The following is a 16,628-nucleotide window of genomic DNA, read 5'->3' on the forward strand; positions in this document are numbered from 1 at the left end:
CCAGGGCTTGAACTCAGGACCTGGACAGTTTTTAGACACTTTTTGCTCAAGGCTAGCACTCTGCTATTTGAGCCATAGCACCACTTCCAGCTTTTTCTGTGTATATGGTATCGAGTAATTGAACCCTGGCCTTCATGCATGGTAGGCAAACACTCTACCACTAGGCCATACTCCAGGTCCTTAATTCGTGGGGCTTGAACTTTGGGTCTGGGCGCTGTTGCTGAGCAATTCAGCTTGAGCCACAGCGTCATAGCATTGTAAAGTTTCATGTTAAAGTAAATTGCCTTGACAAAATCTCCTGTACTCTATGTGTCTCCTCATGTCCAACACTGGAGAGCCATGCATGTCTAACACAGGCGAGGCAGGAAGGGGCAGGCAGGCCTGGTCTAAGTCCTCACGACCTGGCAAAATGTTTGAAAGCTGATTTGGCTTGCATGACGGTGCATACCAGGCAGCTGAGGCAGGGAGAAGGCCAACACACCGCCAGTCTCTGTCTCCAAAAGTAAATGCTTTAATGAAAAGGCTCTGTCCCGAGTCAGCCCAGCTTGTCTCTGTACCCATGTGAAACAGCTGCTGCAAGTAAAATTATGGACACCAGCTGTCCAAACAGGCACAGCTAGTTCTCACCCTTCCCAGGCCACTCTGATGACTCCAAAGCATTCCAGAAAAGTCCTACAGTGGACTTAAAAAACTATCAGTAAAAAGCAAGCCAATGAAAAGCCCAAGCAGGGCTAGAGAGGACTGCACAGCGCCAGAAACGACACAAGCGGGGCACAGCATGTAAACATAATTCTCTAAAAGGTTTATTGTAAAGAACATGATAGACCTGGCACAGGAAAGTTCCCAAGAACCCACATGCCCTCTGTGCAGCCCCGCTGCCCGCCCGCTCCCCAGCCCCACCCCAGTCACTGCCCGTGATGGTTCCTGTGTTATTTGGGTCTCTGTGTTAATGGCTGGAAGGAAACCAGCTGACTGGAATGTAATACACCCAGTGCCATCTTCTCAAGTGGACCGAGAAGCTACGGCGTGAGAGGAGTGTGAAGGGAAGCAGAGGTGGAGCATGGTGGGTGTTCACTGAGCAGAGAAGGGAGGAGAGCAGCAGGGAGGAGAGCAGCAGGACACGAGTTCCGGCATGATCAAACCCACAATCCCCTTCCACGAGGCGCTGCCGCTGCACTGACCACGGCGCACAACTGCGTGAAGGGTGGTCGTGTGGTCAGTTCTACAGCTGAGGACGGGAGGATCAGAGCCATGTTACTGATTAGGCCCTGGGGAACTGCAGGAGTCCTGTCTGTCCGTCTATCCTTTGGCTAAAAGACTGGAGAAGGACACGGGGCAAAGGGCCCGAGGAGTGCTGGCACGAGGAATGTCCGTTCTGTGGAGGAGGGACACGTGCGTCCACTAGGCGTTGTAGGAAGAGGAGGACACGCTGCCACCGTGGCCTGTCCAGTTGGTGTGGATAAACTGTCCCGGTTTGTCCAAGAGTTCATAGGTGTGCGCCCCGAAGTAATCCCGCTGAGCCTACACAAGAATTCCTCCATTAGAGAAGCGCGTGCCACGTGACCGCAGGACGCGGCCAGGAGCGCAGCTCTGCCACCCCCACTCACCTGGATGAGGTTGGCCGGCAGCAGCTCGTGTCTGTAGCCGTCGTAGAAGGACAGCGCGGTGGTGAAGCAGGGCATGGGGATGCCCAGCTGGACCCCGGTGCTCACGGTCCGCCGCCAGGAGTCCTGGGCACAGCAGGCAGCGCCAAGGGTGAACAGCACGAAACACGAGGCGAACCCGGGCACCACCTCCGGGATGGGGGATTCACCTACATACCTGGCAGTTTTCAACAGCCGACTTAAAGAAGTCATCTAGCAGCAGGTTCTGAAGCTCTGGGTTTTGATCAAAGGCATCTTTAATCTTGCCCAGAAATACACTGAAATAACAGAGGGAAGAAATCAGGGCATCTGAACCTTCATGGTGAAGATACGCCCAGCCAGAAGCAAGGGAACTGAGAGTCAGTGCAGACACAGGGAGGCCCAAAGCCAGGTAAGTGCTCGTGCCTTACAGCTACTGAAGGAAAGCACAGGATGCAGTGCTCTAGAGCTGTGCTTAAAGTGTAGGCCACTAGCTGGGCATGGTGATGGCTCCTGCTTGTAATCTTAGCTATTCAGGAGGCTGAGATCTGAGGATCACGGTTCAAAGCCAGCCCAGGGGCTCTAAAGACTAGAGAATCTTATTTCCAATTAACCACTAGAAAACAAAACAAAACAGGAAGTGGGGCTGTGGCTTAAGGGGTAGGAACGTAGCCTTGAGCTGAAGAGCTCAGGGACAACTCCCAGGCCCAGAGTTCAAGCCCCATGACGCACCAAAGAAAAAACCAAATACACGCTGAGGCTGACATCCCTCCACCCCCCAAACACCAGTTCCTCACATGAAATAGTTCTGCTTACACAGAACCTACTGTGTCCAATATACTTGTGATTTGCTTATGATCTTTCATTTGGGGCTTCACACTTGCTAGGCAAGTGCTTTTATTTTATCTGTTTTGTGTTTTTGGTTTTATTTTTGCAAGTCCTGGGCTTGAACTCAGGACCTAGGCACTGTCCCTGAGAGCTTCTTTTGCTGAAGGCTAGCACTCCTACCATTTGAGCCACAGCACCACTTCTGGCATTTTCTGTTATGATGTGATACTGAGGAATGGAACCCAGGACTCCATGCAGGCTAGGCAAGCACTCTTCCACTAACCCACATTCCCAGCCCCTGCTTTTGTTCTTGAGCCAAGCCATGTGCCTTGTCCCCAGTCCCTTATGTGTATCTGCAAATATAACAGTACAATACAATGGCATATACACATAGCACTTGCATGGTATTATACTACATTCCCTATTGTGTATCTTGTTCTACTTCATTGTTTAGGAAACAACCCCAGTCCCAGACAAGTATTTCCCATCTGTAGCTGGTTGACTCAATGGTGACCTTTCAAGAGCATGACTGTCATGGGACATAACAAGCCCTGACAACGCTGCCACCAATGTGACGGGGGAAGTTGCCAGCAGGCGTGTGGTCTCTCACTGACCTTCTGATGATGCAGCCTCCTCTCCACATCAGGGCAATGCCACCGTAATTGAGGGTCCAGCCAAATTCAGTGGCGGCCTGTCTGAGTAGCATGAAGCCTTGAGCATACGAGATGATTTTGGAGGCATAGAGGGCCTGGAGGGCGACAGCAACACAAGCGTTGTGGGTATCTGAGCAGCCACCTGGCAACCACAGTCATATCCACAGCTCAGTGGAGACCCGGAGGGGGAGGATCAAGGCGGAGGCTAACTTCATTCTACCAGCCACTCCAGGGCTTCCAAGGTTGCCTATACCCCCACTTTTTCCCTAAGGGGCCAGCAAAACCTAGAGCTGTCTAAAAGCTCTCCTAATGTGACTGCTAAAACTCCAAGTCAGTTTTGCAACACAGATAAAGGTACTCGGCCATCAAGATGGACCTCAAATTCAAAAGGCAGTTGGGAGGGGACGACTGCTAGTGGGCGCTCACCTTCCGAATGTCCTCCAGGAAGGACTCCTTACTGCCTTTGAACTGGACCTTCTGGGGACCCTTCAGTTTCTTGCTGGCTTCAACCCTCTCATCCTTTAGAGATGACAAGCAGCGAGCAAAGACAGCTTCTCCTGTGTGGAGGTATTGAGGGAGAAGGTCAGACATGACTGGAGCACACACACAAAACCACAGGAAAAGAGCAGGGCAAAGGAGAGGGGTAGGAAATCCGTGTTTTACAAATGGCTAAGTTTCAACCTCAGGCATTTCGGCATTTCATCTGGGTCAAAAAGAATGTGTGGTACCAGAATGTAAATGGAGGGCCTCGTCATCTCTTGGCTGGCGCTCTACATTCGAGCCATTAGCTCCACTTCCAGCTTTTTGCTGGTTAACTAGAGATAAGAGTCTCACAGGCTTTCCCATCTGGGCTGGCTTCAAACCTCCACCCTCAGATCTCAGTTTCCTGAGTAGCTAGGATTCCAGGCCTGAGCTGCTGGTGTCTCGCCTGAGAGAACTTTCCTAAGAGCACTAACAGGTACTGGCCACTGGTTTTGAAGCATGGACATAGGCATGCAACTACAAAGGTCAACTTCAATTCAAAAGAATGTTTTATAGGAAAAACAGATTAAACAAATATTATTTAGAATTATTCAATATTGGCTCCTGAGTTTCAGTTTCAATGTAAAGGTCTTCATTTGCTTGAGTGCAGTACTGAGGATTGAACCCAGGGCCTCACTGAAGTCAAGCTCCTGCCTGGCCCCTTCATTTCTTCTGCTTTTGGAAACTGTCTTACTGACTCTGCTCAGACTGGCCTCAACCTCAATCCTAGCTCTTAAGAAGCTAGGTCTACAAGGCATAAGCCACTGCATCCACATCTGTTTGTGTTTTTGTTTCTGGGAGTCTAACTTCCTCCTAATCTCAAACTCAGGATCCTAACTCTACCTCCAGTCGGCAGCCAGGAGCACAGGAGGTGCCTCTTACCCAGCCAGGTCTCACTGAAGGCTCAACTGATTTCCTCCCGAAGCAGTAATTTCCCAATAACCTGAACTAACTGATACACTAACAAGGTTCTCCATTCAAAAACTCTTCAAATTTTGACATTTTATTTTCAGTGTATCCATGATCATTTTCATAATCTTACTTCATGCCAAATAAAATATTTTGATGTAATGATTTAAGACAATTAGCATCTTCAAAATTCTCTTGCAAGAGACCACTTCACTCAGCTGAAAATGTATATGACACAAACGCATTACTCCCACGCCTCTCTCCTACAGGAAATGGCTGAGATATCTGGGGGACTCAGTGAGTACTTAAAGGAAAGCCATAATTGAGAAACAGGAGGTAAACACAGGCAATTGAAGCAGAGGCCTTCCCACTCTTACACAACCCTGTGCCTGGGCACTGGTGGAAGGAAGCAAGGAAAGACAAGTGTGCAATAAACGAGTATGCAAACCCTCTATTACAGGAGGGGAGACTAGGAGAGCCTGTGGTACACCCTGGGGACAATGCTGGCCCTCCTTAATGGAAGGCCCTAAGATAAGATGCTTCTGAAGCAGTAATCCCAGTAAGAGCCAGCAAATAAATGCTCCCTGCTTATGGCCCCACTAGGCCTGACTGAAAAGCAGCCGGTTTCCTTCTACACACAACAGGAGTAAGAAGGCAACTTCCTTCCTCGTGTGCCTTACGCCACCCAGGGCACCCGTGGGGGTGATGGTGGGGTGGTCTACAGAGAAGGACGAGGACATCCACTGGAACGAGAGAGAGAGAGAGGAAAGGGCAACTGCGAAATGTCTGAGCCATCCTGGAGAGAACTGTTCTGTCCAGAGCAAATACACGCCTTTCAGCAACTGTACACGACACTGGCTTTCCTTCTCTTTCAAATCTTGTCAGAAGCACATCTACAGCCAGGCGCTGGTGGCGCACACCTATAACCCTAGCTACTCAGGAGGCGGAGATGGAAGGATCACAGTTCAGAGGCAGCCCCGGCAGCAGACTGTGAGAGACTTATCTCCAATTAATTGCCACAAAAAGCTAGAAGTGGTGCTCTGGCTCAAAATGGTAGAGCACAGGCTGGGAGTTTGGCCTAGGGGCTGAGTGCTTGCCCAGCATAAACAAAGCTCTGGGTTCAATTCCCTGGTACCACATACACAGAAAAAGCCAGAAATGGTGCTGTAGCTCAGTGCTACAGAGTGCTAGCCTTGAGAAAGCCAAAGAACAGTACCCAAAACCTGTGTTCAAGCCTCAGGACTGGCAAAAATTAAAATTAACATTAAAAAAATGGTAGAGCACTAGTCTTGAGCAAAAAAGTTCAGGGACAGTTGTGCAGGTCATGAGTTCAAGCTCCAAAACTAACCAAAAGAAAAAAGAAGTGCATCTATTTAAGACAGCTCAGGCTGGCCTCGACTCCAGGGTTTAAGCAGTCCTCCTGCCTCAGCCACCCGCGGTGATGGAGTCACAGCTGTGTGCCCACCTTGTATTTTAACTCTTAATCAGGTTTTAGTTTTCTTAACCCACTCTTGTTTACTTCTGATTTTTATAACTTAAGAAGAGCTGAGCACTTGGCTTACATGGTAGAAGCCTTACTGTCCACGCACCCACCAGGGCCCCAGGGCTCAGAAGGCAGTGCTCACCAATGAGGGTGACAGGAACTCCGTACTCCAGGGCGGATATGGCCGTCCACTTTCCCGTGCCCTTCTGCCCCGCACTGTCTCTGATCTTGGGCAGCAGCTCTTGGCCGTCGCTGTCCCGGAACTTGAGAATATCAGCGGTGATTTCGATCAGGAACGAGTCTAGCTCCGTCTTATTCCATTCCTCAAACGTCTACACACAGACCGAGAAAGAGCAACGTGAGGCGGAGAGTCCTGCAGGACATGCTCCCTCAAGAACAACCCAGTTCATACTGGTGACTTAAAGAAACTTCTCAGAAGTAAGAATGGCCCATGGACACATGAAGAAATGTTCTATATCTCTGGCCATAGAGGAAAGGCCACGAAGACTCTTTAGGATCTTACTCATAACTTCATGACTGGATGGCCTGATTTATGGTCCTATAAAATGATACAAGGCCATCAGGGCAGTATTATAATAGCTTCCCCTAAATTAGGGGTTCGAGAGCAGACAGCCACCAGTTAGCCAGGCCAGCAGGAAGGAGGAAGGACTCCTGTGGGGGAGAGGCCGCTCATCTGGGACTCACCCGGGCCATCTCCTCGTGCCCCAGGCCCAGCACATCCTTCATCAAGTGGTAGGCCTCGCAGATGAGCTGCATGTCTCCGTACTCTATGCCGTTGTGGACCATCTTCACAAAGTGCCCAGCGCCCTCATCTCCTACCTGCCAGGGCGAGAAGGAATGGATCAGAGCCACAGACTGCATGCCAGACAAGTCGCAGGCCCACAGCAATCCACACGGAACGAAACGAATATGGACAAACCTAGTATTCCTGAAGCTTCAACGTATCTACCCCACTGCTCCCCACATTCTCCACTCTCATTATCAAAGCCACTCTCTGCTCCCCGGCCTAACTCACTAGTGTAGTGTTTGTCTGAAGTCACCTCTTTTTTTCTTTTTTTTTTTTGGCCAGTCCTGAGGCTTGAACTCTGGGCCTGACCACTGTCATTGGTCTTTCTCACCACTACACCCTTTTCTATGTGTATGGCACTGAGGAATCAAACCTGGGTCTTCGTGCATGCTAGGCAAGAACTCTCCTGGCCCCTGAAGTCACCTCTTTCTAGCAACTGCAGGTTACATAAGTTGGCTCATTGTCTTACTGCCACACATTGTAATCAGATTTCAGTTTATCAACCAAATAATACAAACATGATCAACACGTTCTTCTCCTTCAGGAGTTACTCAGGAAACCAAATTTTCTGAAAATTGCCTACTGAGCAAAGAATTAGTGCCATATCACAAGTCAACTTCATGTGCCACGCTGTGCAGGCACTGCCCAGCTGTGACAGTGGCCGGGCAGCTCCCCGGGCAGCTACTACACAGATACCGTAGACACGGACTGGCCCCTTCTCTCAGACACTCAGGCCTATGGCTGGTGACATCTCAGCTCTCCCTGGCACGTCTCAGCTTACTAGACATAAGGGTGTGAGGGTTTACAGATGGGAGTTTATGCCTGGGACTAGGCTCAGACTACCATTCTCCTACCTGTTCCTGTGAAGTTGGGAGAATAAGAGGGGTGTATTTAATGGTTAAGATAGGGTCTTAGCTGATTTTGAGTGGGGTCTCCCTATCTTTTGGCCAGGGCTGACCTCAAGCTATAATCCTCTCAGTCTTTACCTCTTGATCACATGGGGACTAGGAGTAGAGATCCTGAAGATTATGTAGAGCCAGGAGCTCATGACTGTCATCCTAGCTACTCAGGAGGCTGAGATCTGAGGATCACGTTCAAAGTCAACCAGGGCATAAAATCGCTAAGACTTATCTCCAATTAACCACCAGAAAATCAGAAGTGGCATTGTAGCTCAAAGGGTAAGGCCTTGAGCTGAAGATCTTAGGGTCAATGCCCAGGCCCAGAGGTAAAGCCACATTGAAAAAAGAAAGATTATATCAAGTGCTGGAGTAAACAGCAAACCAGAATGGCAACTTTTGACTCCTTGGCCTGTGTACTTCTCCATCCTCTCAACACCACCCAGCCCAAGAGGCCCAGCTTCCCAGACGTAAGTGAGCACAGAAGCACTGGAGCCCAAAGCCCAGGCTATGGGAAAGCCTTCTCCACACTGGGCCTGGACAGCGGAGGCACCAGAGCCCATCAACCTTTCTTCCATCCAGAGGACAAACCACTTTGATTTCAACACTCTCTGGCTATGAAGTAATATAGCTAAAAAAAAAAAAATCTTACTTCACCTCATCTTACTTCCTCCTATTTGAGGAAGCCATCTTTTGTTGGATTGAGAAAGGCAGCTATTAACACACCAATTTCCAGGCTTTGGACAGTCAATTAAGACACAAGGACAGAGGCTGGGAGTGTAGCCTATTGGTAGAGTGACCTAGCATGCATGAAGCCCTGGGTTCAATTCCTCAGTACCAAATAAACAGAAAAAGTCAGAAATGGCGCTGTGGCTCAAAATGGTAGAGTGCTAGCCTTGAGCAAAAGAAGCTCAGGGACAGTGTCCAGGTCCTGAGTTCAAGTCCCAGGACTGGCAAAAACAAACAAATAAAAAAGATACAAGGACAGGTCCTGGTGGTTCAAGGAACCTATTATTCTAGCTACAAAGGAGGCTGAGATCAAGATGATCACAGTTCAAAGCCAGCTCGGACAGAAGTCTATGAGACTCCATCTCCAGAAACAGTAATCAAAAGGTTGAGCCACAGGTCAGGAGTTTAGCCTACTGGTAGAGTGCTTGCCTAGCATGCATGAAGACACAGGTTTGATTCCTCAGTACTACATACATAGAAAAAGCCGGAAGCGGTGCTATGGCTCAAGTGGTAGAGCTCTAGCCTTGAGAAAGCCCAAGGACAGTGCTCAGGCCTTGAGTTCAAGCCCCAGGACTGGCATTAAAAAAAAAAAAAAAAAAAAAAAAAAAAGCTGAGCTACAGGCATAGTTTATGTAGTAGAGCACCAACCAAGCTCAAGGTCCTGAGTTCAAACCCCTTTAATCAACACTAACCTCACCCACCCCACCCCAGAGGACATTATGACACACAGGCATGTGCTTTAGGCACCAGCTAGGTGAGACTCTTGTGTCACCCAGATTAGGGATGTCAGCTGACTGCACTTGCCCAGTCACAGCAGGGTTCTCCGGTCCCCACTTTTGCAGCAATGCTTTGGAAAATTGTCTTGATATGGGGCCTGTGGAAAGAAAACTTCGTTCAGCTAAAAAAGACAAAACGGGCAAGGATGTCAATTCAGTTCCCCAAAACACCATCACTCCCACTTTGTTGTGTGCTGGTACTAGGGCTTGAACTCGACCTGCACTCTACCATTTGAACCACACCTACACTCCCAGTGTTTTGCTTGTTAATTAGAAACAAGAGTCTCAATGACTTTTGTGCCTAGTCTGGCTTTGAACAGATATTCTCAGATCTCAGCCTCCCAAGTAGCTAGGATCACACGTGTGAGCCTGGCTCAACTGTTTCTAACAGTCCACAGAATGGAGGCCCTGAGTATTTTTTTTTTTTTTGCTAGTCCTGGGGCTTAAGCACTGTCCTTGGGGGCTTTTCTCAAGGCTAGAAGAGCTCTACCATTTAAGCCACAGTAGCATTTCTGCCTTTTCCATGTATGTGGTACCAAGGAATGGAACCTGGGTCTTCGTGTATGCTAGGCAAGCACTCTAACATTAGGCTAAACTCCTGGCCCCCTGATTAAGTATTTTTAAGAAGTTCTCCACCTTTCCATCTTAAAATACTGAAGAGAATCTGCAGACTGATTCATCAGAGAGGTCACCTGAAGAATCATCTCTCAGGCTGGGAACGTAGCTTAAGAGTGCTGGGTTCCACTCCTTAGTACCCCATACACAGCAAAAGCCAGAAGTGACACTGTGGCTCAAGGGGTAGAACGCTAGCCTTGAGCAAAGGAAGCTCAGGGGCAGTGCCCAGGCCCTGACTTCAAGCCCAGGAATGGCAAAACAAAACAAAACAAAACTTTAATAACCCTTTAGGAATCAGGCTGCATCATCCCTGTATTCCACTGCCTAATTCTAGAATATGTAAGAATCAAGTTCACTCTGAATGGCAGGTCACTCTCCTGGCCCCTGCCAAAGGACCCTGCCATGACTGTGTCTTTTCCTTGTATGCCTCACACATCCCACATGGCTCCCTCGAAGTTTCTGGCCAACCCAGACAGAAGTTCCCCAGAGTCAGACAAAGAGACGTGCTGGGCACAGACAAGGACTCGGGTCTGTCATCCCAGCTGCTCAGGAGGTCGAAGGCTGCAATGTCAGCCAGAGTTTATGAGGCCTCACCTCATCAGAAGCAGCCGGGCATGGTGGTGGCACGAGTCTGAGTCTGTCTCAACTACAACGGAAAGCATAAACAGGGGGACCAAAGTTTATGCCAGCCTGGGGAGAAAAAATGAGGGCCAGAGAGCCAGGTGCCATGACTCATGCCTGTAATCCTAGCTACTCAGGAGGCTGAGATCTGAGGATCTCAGTTCAAAGCCTTCCTGGGCACTAAAGTCAGTGAGACTCATCTCCAATTAACCACTAGAAAGCGGGAAGTGATGCCGTGGCTCCAGGGGTAGGGTGGTAGCCTTGAGCTGAAGAGCTCAGGGACAGCGCCCAGACCCAGAGTTCAAGTCCCACAACCAGAGTGGGGGCGAGGGGGGAGAATAATGTCCATTAAACACAACTATTGTCTTTAATTACCCTCTTCTTTGCTAATATTGTGAGTCTTCTTGGTTTTGGGTTTTTTTTTTTTTTTGGTTGGTCGTGGAGCTTGAACTCAGGACCTGAGCACTATCTCTGAGCTTTTTTGCTCAAGGCTAGTGCTTTGAGCCACAACACCACTTCTATGAGGCTCTATCTCAAAAATAACTAAAATAGCTGGGCACCAGTGGCTTATACCTATAATCCTAACTACTCAGCGGGCACATATCTGAGGATTACAAGTCAAAGCCAGCTAGGCCAAAAAGTCCATGACTCTTACCTCTACTAAATTACCAAAAAAGCTGAAAAAAGCTAGGGCTCAAGAGTGGAGAGTGCTAACCTTGAGCACAAAAACTCAGGGACAGTGCCCAGTCTCAAAATTCAAGCCCCCAAAACAGCACAAAAATAGCTAATTAGTAAGTTTTAAGACTACAACAAAAAGAGCTGGAGGCACGATTGATGCAGCTGGGTGCCTGCCTAGCAAGCGAGAAGCCCTATGTTCAAACCCCAGTGCCAACAAACACAACCACGAGGCTTTCTCCAGGCCTGCGGGACTTTCTGCTACCAGTCTTGTCTGTTCTCAATAACTGACAAAGGCAAGAGAAGAGCATGTGGCCCAGCATCTGTGGCTCACACCTGCCATCCTAACTTCCAGGAAGCTAAGGTCTGAGGATTCTGGCTGGAAACCAGCCTGAGCAAGAAGCTCATGAGACTCTTATCTCCAAGCAACCAGCAAAAAGCTGGAAGTGGAACTGTGGCCCAAGTAATAGAGCACCAGCCTTGAGTGAAAGCTAAGGGACAGTGCCGAGGCCCTGAGTTCAAGCCCTAGAACCAGCACACACACACACACAAAGACAATACACACACACATGCGGTGCGAGCCCCCCACCACAGCCCCGCGTGAAGACATCAGCTCCAGAACCACTTCCAGATGCCCTGCCGGGTACAAGCTGGCTGCGGGGTGCAGGGGATGCTGAAGGTACTCACCAAGCTTCTTTGTTCCCCCCTGGCATGAGTGATGGGCCATACCGAGCCCCATCCTCACCACCACTGACACCGCTCCCCACAAACAGCAGTCCCTTGGCCTTCAGGTCTCGACATCGTCTCTAAAGGACAGAAAAACAATTTCATGGGGGCCGGAGCATAGCCAAGTGGTAGAGTGCTTGCCTAGCATGCACAAAGCCCTGGGTTCAATTCCTCAGTATCACATACACAGAAAAAGCTGGAAGTAGCGCTGTGGCTCATGGCAGAACACTAGCCTTGAGCAAAATATGTGCAAGGATAGTGCCCAAGCCCTGAGTTCAAGCCCCAGGACTGGCAAAGGGAAGAAAAAACAAAACAAAGTCAGCTGGGGGCTGTGGCTCACACCTGTAATCTAGCTACTTAAGAGGTAGACATGGGGGGTTGTAATTGGAGACCAGCTTGGGCACAGGTGTGATGGATTCCATCGGAACAGATGGCTGGGCATGGTGGCCCATCCTATCACCCCAGCCCCAGGGGAAGTAAATAGCCATGCGCAGAGCTACCCACCTATCATCCCCAGCAAAACAGTGGAACATGAATAGGAGGATCACAGTCTAGACTGGCCTGGCACAGGTGAGGCCCTTCCCCAAAATAACCAACACAAAAGCTATCGGAGGCCTGGCTCCACTGGTAGAGCCGGAAACCCACTCCTCTCCCACTACTGCCCACTGCGAGCGTGGGACAGTGAGTTTCACGGAACCCTCTGCCACTGCCCACTGCAGCACACAGGACTCCTGAGCACCAGAGCCGTGGGGCTTGGCCCACCACAGACTGGGGGAAGGGAAGGGGCAAGTTAGGCTGAGCAATTGTGCCTTAGCAGGAAAAAGCTCTACCAAGCCCTGAAGAATCAGGACCCTGGGGCAGGTCATTCTTGTATCACATGAACAAGGTTGATGCTTCTTTCTACAATGTCCTAAGGACCAGAAAGAATTTGGACTCGATGACACTCACTGTAGTATCTCGGTATTCAGAATTCCCTCCATCGATGATGATGTCACCAGAGTCCAGCATTGGTACCTGCAACCAGACACCAGCATTAGGGTGGGCCAGGCACACAGAAAGAAAACATACCCTGGCTAGTGGAAAGAACAAAAAGATTATCCAGAATATTCAGCGGTGTGAGCTGCCAGCACCCGGATGACAGGTGACAGGTACTGTTCTTTTTTTTTTTTTTTTGTGGGTCATGGGCCTTGAACTTATTAGCCTGGTCGCTGTCCCTGAGCTCTTCAGCTCAAGGCTACTGCCCTACCCTGGAGCTAAGCCCCATTTCCCATTTTCTAGAGGTTAATTAGAGATAAGAGTCTCAGGTCGGCCGGGAGTTTGGCCTAGTGGTTAAAATGCTTGCCTAGCATGCATGAAGACCCGGGTTCGATTCCTCGGTACCACATACATAGAAAAAAGCCGGAAATGGTGCTGAGGCTCAAGTGGTAGAGCTCTAGCCTTGAGAAAACCCAAGGACAGTGCTCAGGCCCTGAGCTCAAGCCCAGGACTGGCAAAAAAAAAAAAAGAGTCTCAGGTCTTTTTGTGCCCAGGCTGGCTTTGAACCTTGATCCTTGGATCTCAGCCTCCTGAGTAGCTAGGATAACAGGCATGAGCCACTATGCTCAGCAACAATTAGTATTCTTAACAAATTCTTAGTTAAAAAGCCCCTTAGTGTCCTTAAATTACCACCCAAGGATATACATACTGTTAGCCAGTTATGTTAACCAACACTAAATTATGCTAACCAACACTAAAACATCGAAGCAAGCATTTTGTCAAATATAGAAACTGAAGTTGGCGCGTTAGCTCACACCTATAATCCTAGCTACTCAGGAGGCTGAGATCTGAGGATCTTGGTTCAAAGCCAGCCCCGGCACTAAAGTCTAGTGAGACTCATCTCCAATTAACCATCAGAAAACCAGAGGTAACGCTCAAGGGCTAGGGCTGTAGCCTTGAGCTGAAGAGCTCAAGGTTAGAGCCCAGGCCCAGTGTTCAAGTCCCATGACTGACAAAAAAAAAAAAAAGAAAAAAGAAATTGAAATAAAAATTTCCTACATAAAACAACTGAAAAAACAACAAAATGCCACAAGCGAGCGGGAGCAGGCACAGCGCCAGCCTCACCAATTTTTCGATGAAGTCATCCACCGCTTGGCCAGCCTTCACGAGGATTATGATCCGCCGGGGCTTCTTCAGCTTGGAGACCATCTCCTTCAAGGACTGTGCACCAATCACTTTGGTTCCCTTTGCCTCATTGGCCAAGAAATCATCTACTTTGGAGACTGTCCTGTTAAAAGCACACACCTAGAAAGACAAAAGGCCCACGTGTTAGACTTGGGACACACACAGCCTTCAGACTGTGCACCAAGCAACAATGAAGTGTTTACCCAGCCCACAGTTCTAGGGAGGTCCCATCTGCCTCCTCCACTTCATTACCCAAGGGCTGGCAGATCCCTGTAAGGCTGAGCAAAGGCCTCAGGAAGACACAGCAGGGGACTGAGGCAAAGGCCAGCAGAACACAGCACCAGGTGTCAGGCAAAGCCCATCCCTGCCACTAAGGCTCACAATCGCCCCGCCTCTCTCGCCTCCCCAGTTCCATAGGGGTTGGGCTTTTGTCCCTGACAGTCCTGGCATAGTGTTTTGGGCCTGTTTTGGGCCTGCAGTCCCAACTCTTCAGGAGACTCAACAGAGGCCAAACTGAGAAACACTGTCTGAAGGAAAAGTAGGGAAAAATGGAGGAAACAGAGGCAGAACTAAAATGATAGAGTAGCCAGCAGAGTGGAGAAAGTCAAGGTAGAGTGTGTGATGTCAAGATTTCAGGCTCCAGTCCTGGCACACAAACATTTTTTGACTTTCTCCAGTTGAAACTAGGTTAGAGGAGAATCTGCCCTCCTTCCAGATTCATCCTGACGTAGGTTACTGATCCGTGCCTGCAGTGGCTTGCCAGTGTGGCAAGCACCTGTAATCCTATCCACTGGGGAGGCTGAGATCTGAGGATCAGAGTTCAAAGCCAGTCCAGGCAGAAGTCCTTATCTCCAATTAACCAGCAAAAAGTTAGAAGTGTTGTGGAGTCGTGTCTACAGTGGCAGTGCCTTGAGTGAAAAAGCATTAACAGTGTCCTAGCCCTGAGTTCAAGCCCCCAGAGACAGAGATCACAGAAGAAGCAGGCTCTAGAGGGACTGTACAGTTCTTCCTGAAACTAGGTCGTGGATCCTCGAAGTCCTCTGGGAGCCAGGCCCGGGTCCCCACAACTTACCACAAAGCCATGGTCATTCATGTTCAATATTAAGTTCTGCCCCATGACAGCCAGTCCGATCAGGGCGATGTCAGCTCTAGAGGGCCACAGAGAAAACAAACAACAATGTCAGCGTCTGCAGTGGGGGTGGGGGAGGCTCCTGCCTCACACCGGGGGGGGGGGGCGGCACCCCGGGAGCCCCGACCCCAAACCACTCACACCGTGGGGGGGGCGGCACCCCGGGAACCCCGACCCCAACGCACTCACACAGGGGGTCCAGCACCCCGGGAGCCCCGAGCCCAACCGACTCACACCGGGGGGGGGGCGGCACCCCGGGAGCCCCGGCCCCTCCCCATCTGCACTCGCACGGGGGTGGGGGCGGCGCCCCGGGAATCCCGACCCCTCCCCTCTCGCACCGGGGGCCTGGCACCCCGGGAACCCAGATCGCTCCCCATCTGCACTCGCGCCAAGGGCCCACATCGCGCCGCCACCGGAACCCCGAGTCCCGCCGAGCGCACGTGAAGCCCCCGGGCCGGCTGAGGCGGGGCGCGCCCCGAACCTGCGGCGCGGGGGGCGGGGCGGGGCCCCTGAGGCGCCAAGGGGAGAGCCAGGCAGACACCCCATCCGGAAGTCCCCGCGGCCACTCACTGGGCCATGGCGGCGAAGGGCAGAGAGCTGCGACTAGCAGGAAGCGCGGCCGGCAGGGTGAGCGGGTGAATGAAGCGGAGTCCGGCTCCTTCTGGCCTCACGGTCGGCTTCCCGGGGTCGACCAATCGGAAGGAAGAGCAGAGCTACGTTCCCCGCCATTGGTTCTCTCGGGCGCCTGTTAGACCACCTGAGGGCACACGGACACGCCCCCCGAAGCCCGATCAGTGGAGCGCCGAGCAGGTCGATGGCCCCGCCCCCCAGCGGGTCGCGGGTCGCTGGGAGCCGGGCGAGGTGGGATTCGTTCCCCGGTTCGGGGCGGGGGTCGGCCGCCGTTCGCTAGGCCCACGACCCTCGAGGATGGAACTTCAGCGGGACCGCGCTTTACAGTTTGCAGGGCAGTTTTGCAGAGTTGAGAGCGGCTTCCGGCCCGGTGGAGGACCCGAGTGCGCGGCCCCGGGGGGCGCGGGCGGGTGGAGGCCCAGGACGCCCGGTGCCGGCTGGCCGGGGCCACGTGGGGCGTGGGCCTGAGCCGCGCCGGGGCGAGACGAGAGCTGCGAGGCTGCGCTTGAGCCGGGGGCGCGGAGGGAGACTGCAGCCAGAGCTGGGACGCAGTCCTGGCTCCCAGGCTGGGGTCGTCCCGCGGGGCGGCGCGGGGCAGTCACGGGGGAAGAGGTGACCGCTGGGGCGGGAGGAAGGGCAGGGGCTCCCGCTCCAGGCGCTGTCCACACGGTTTCAGCCTCTCTGAGAGGGGTAAGGCCAGAGTCAGTAAGTCAAGGCACCGGGTTGGGGTCTCAAGGACTTCGCCGGGCATGGAGGCTCACGCCTGTAATCCTAGCTACTCTGGAGGCTGAGATCTGAGGATCCAGGCCTGGGCGCCTCTCCGAGCTCTTCAGCTCAAGGCTACCT

The 16,628-nt window shown here is 51.3% G+C and overlaps 1 protein-coding gene across 1 annotated transcript; it reads right to left on the minus strand.

Annotated features, from left to right (window-relative positions):
- Positions 1-781: 781 nt before the first annotated feature.
- On the minus strand, positions 782-15,829 carry Pgd (phosphogluconate dehydrogenase). Its single transcript, XM_090335848.1, has 13 exons — positions 15,723-15,829; positions 15,096-15,171; positions 13,964-14,143; positions 12,812-12,877; positions 11,825-11,943; positions 9,255-9,324; positions 6,723-6,857; positions 6,160-6,349; positions 3,530-3,660; positions 3,065-3,198; positions 1,822-1,921; positions 1,608-1,730; positions 782-1,521 (listed from the first exon to the last, which is right to left on the minus strand). The coding sequence occupies exons 1-13, from the start codon at positions 15,728-15,730 to the stop codon at positions 1,402-1,404; spliced, it is 1,452 nt and encodes a 483-aa protein (XP_090191974.1). The 5' UTR covers positions 15,731-15,829; the 3' UTR covers positions 782-1,401.
- Positions 15,830-16,628: the final 799 nt, after the last annotated feature.

This window comes from Megascapheus bottae, chromosome 6, assembly GCF_031878675.1.
Source record: "Megascapheus bottae isolate mThoBot1 chromosome 6, mThoBot2.hap1, whole genome shotgun sequence".
In the NCBI taxonomy this organism is placed as follows: Eukaryota; Metazoa; Chordata; class Mammalia; order Rodentia; family Geomyidae; genus Megascapheus; species Megascapheus bottae.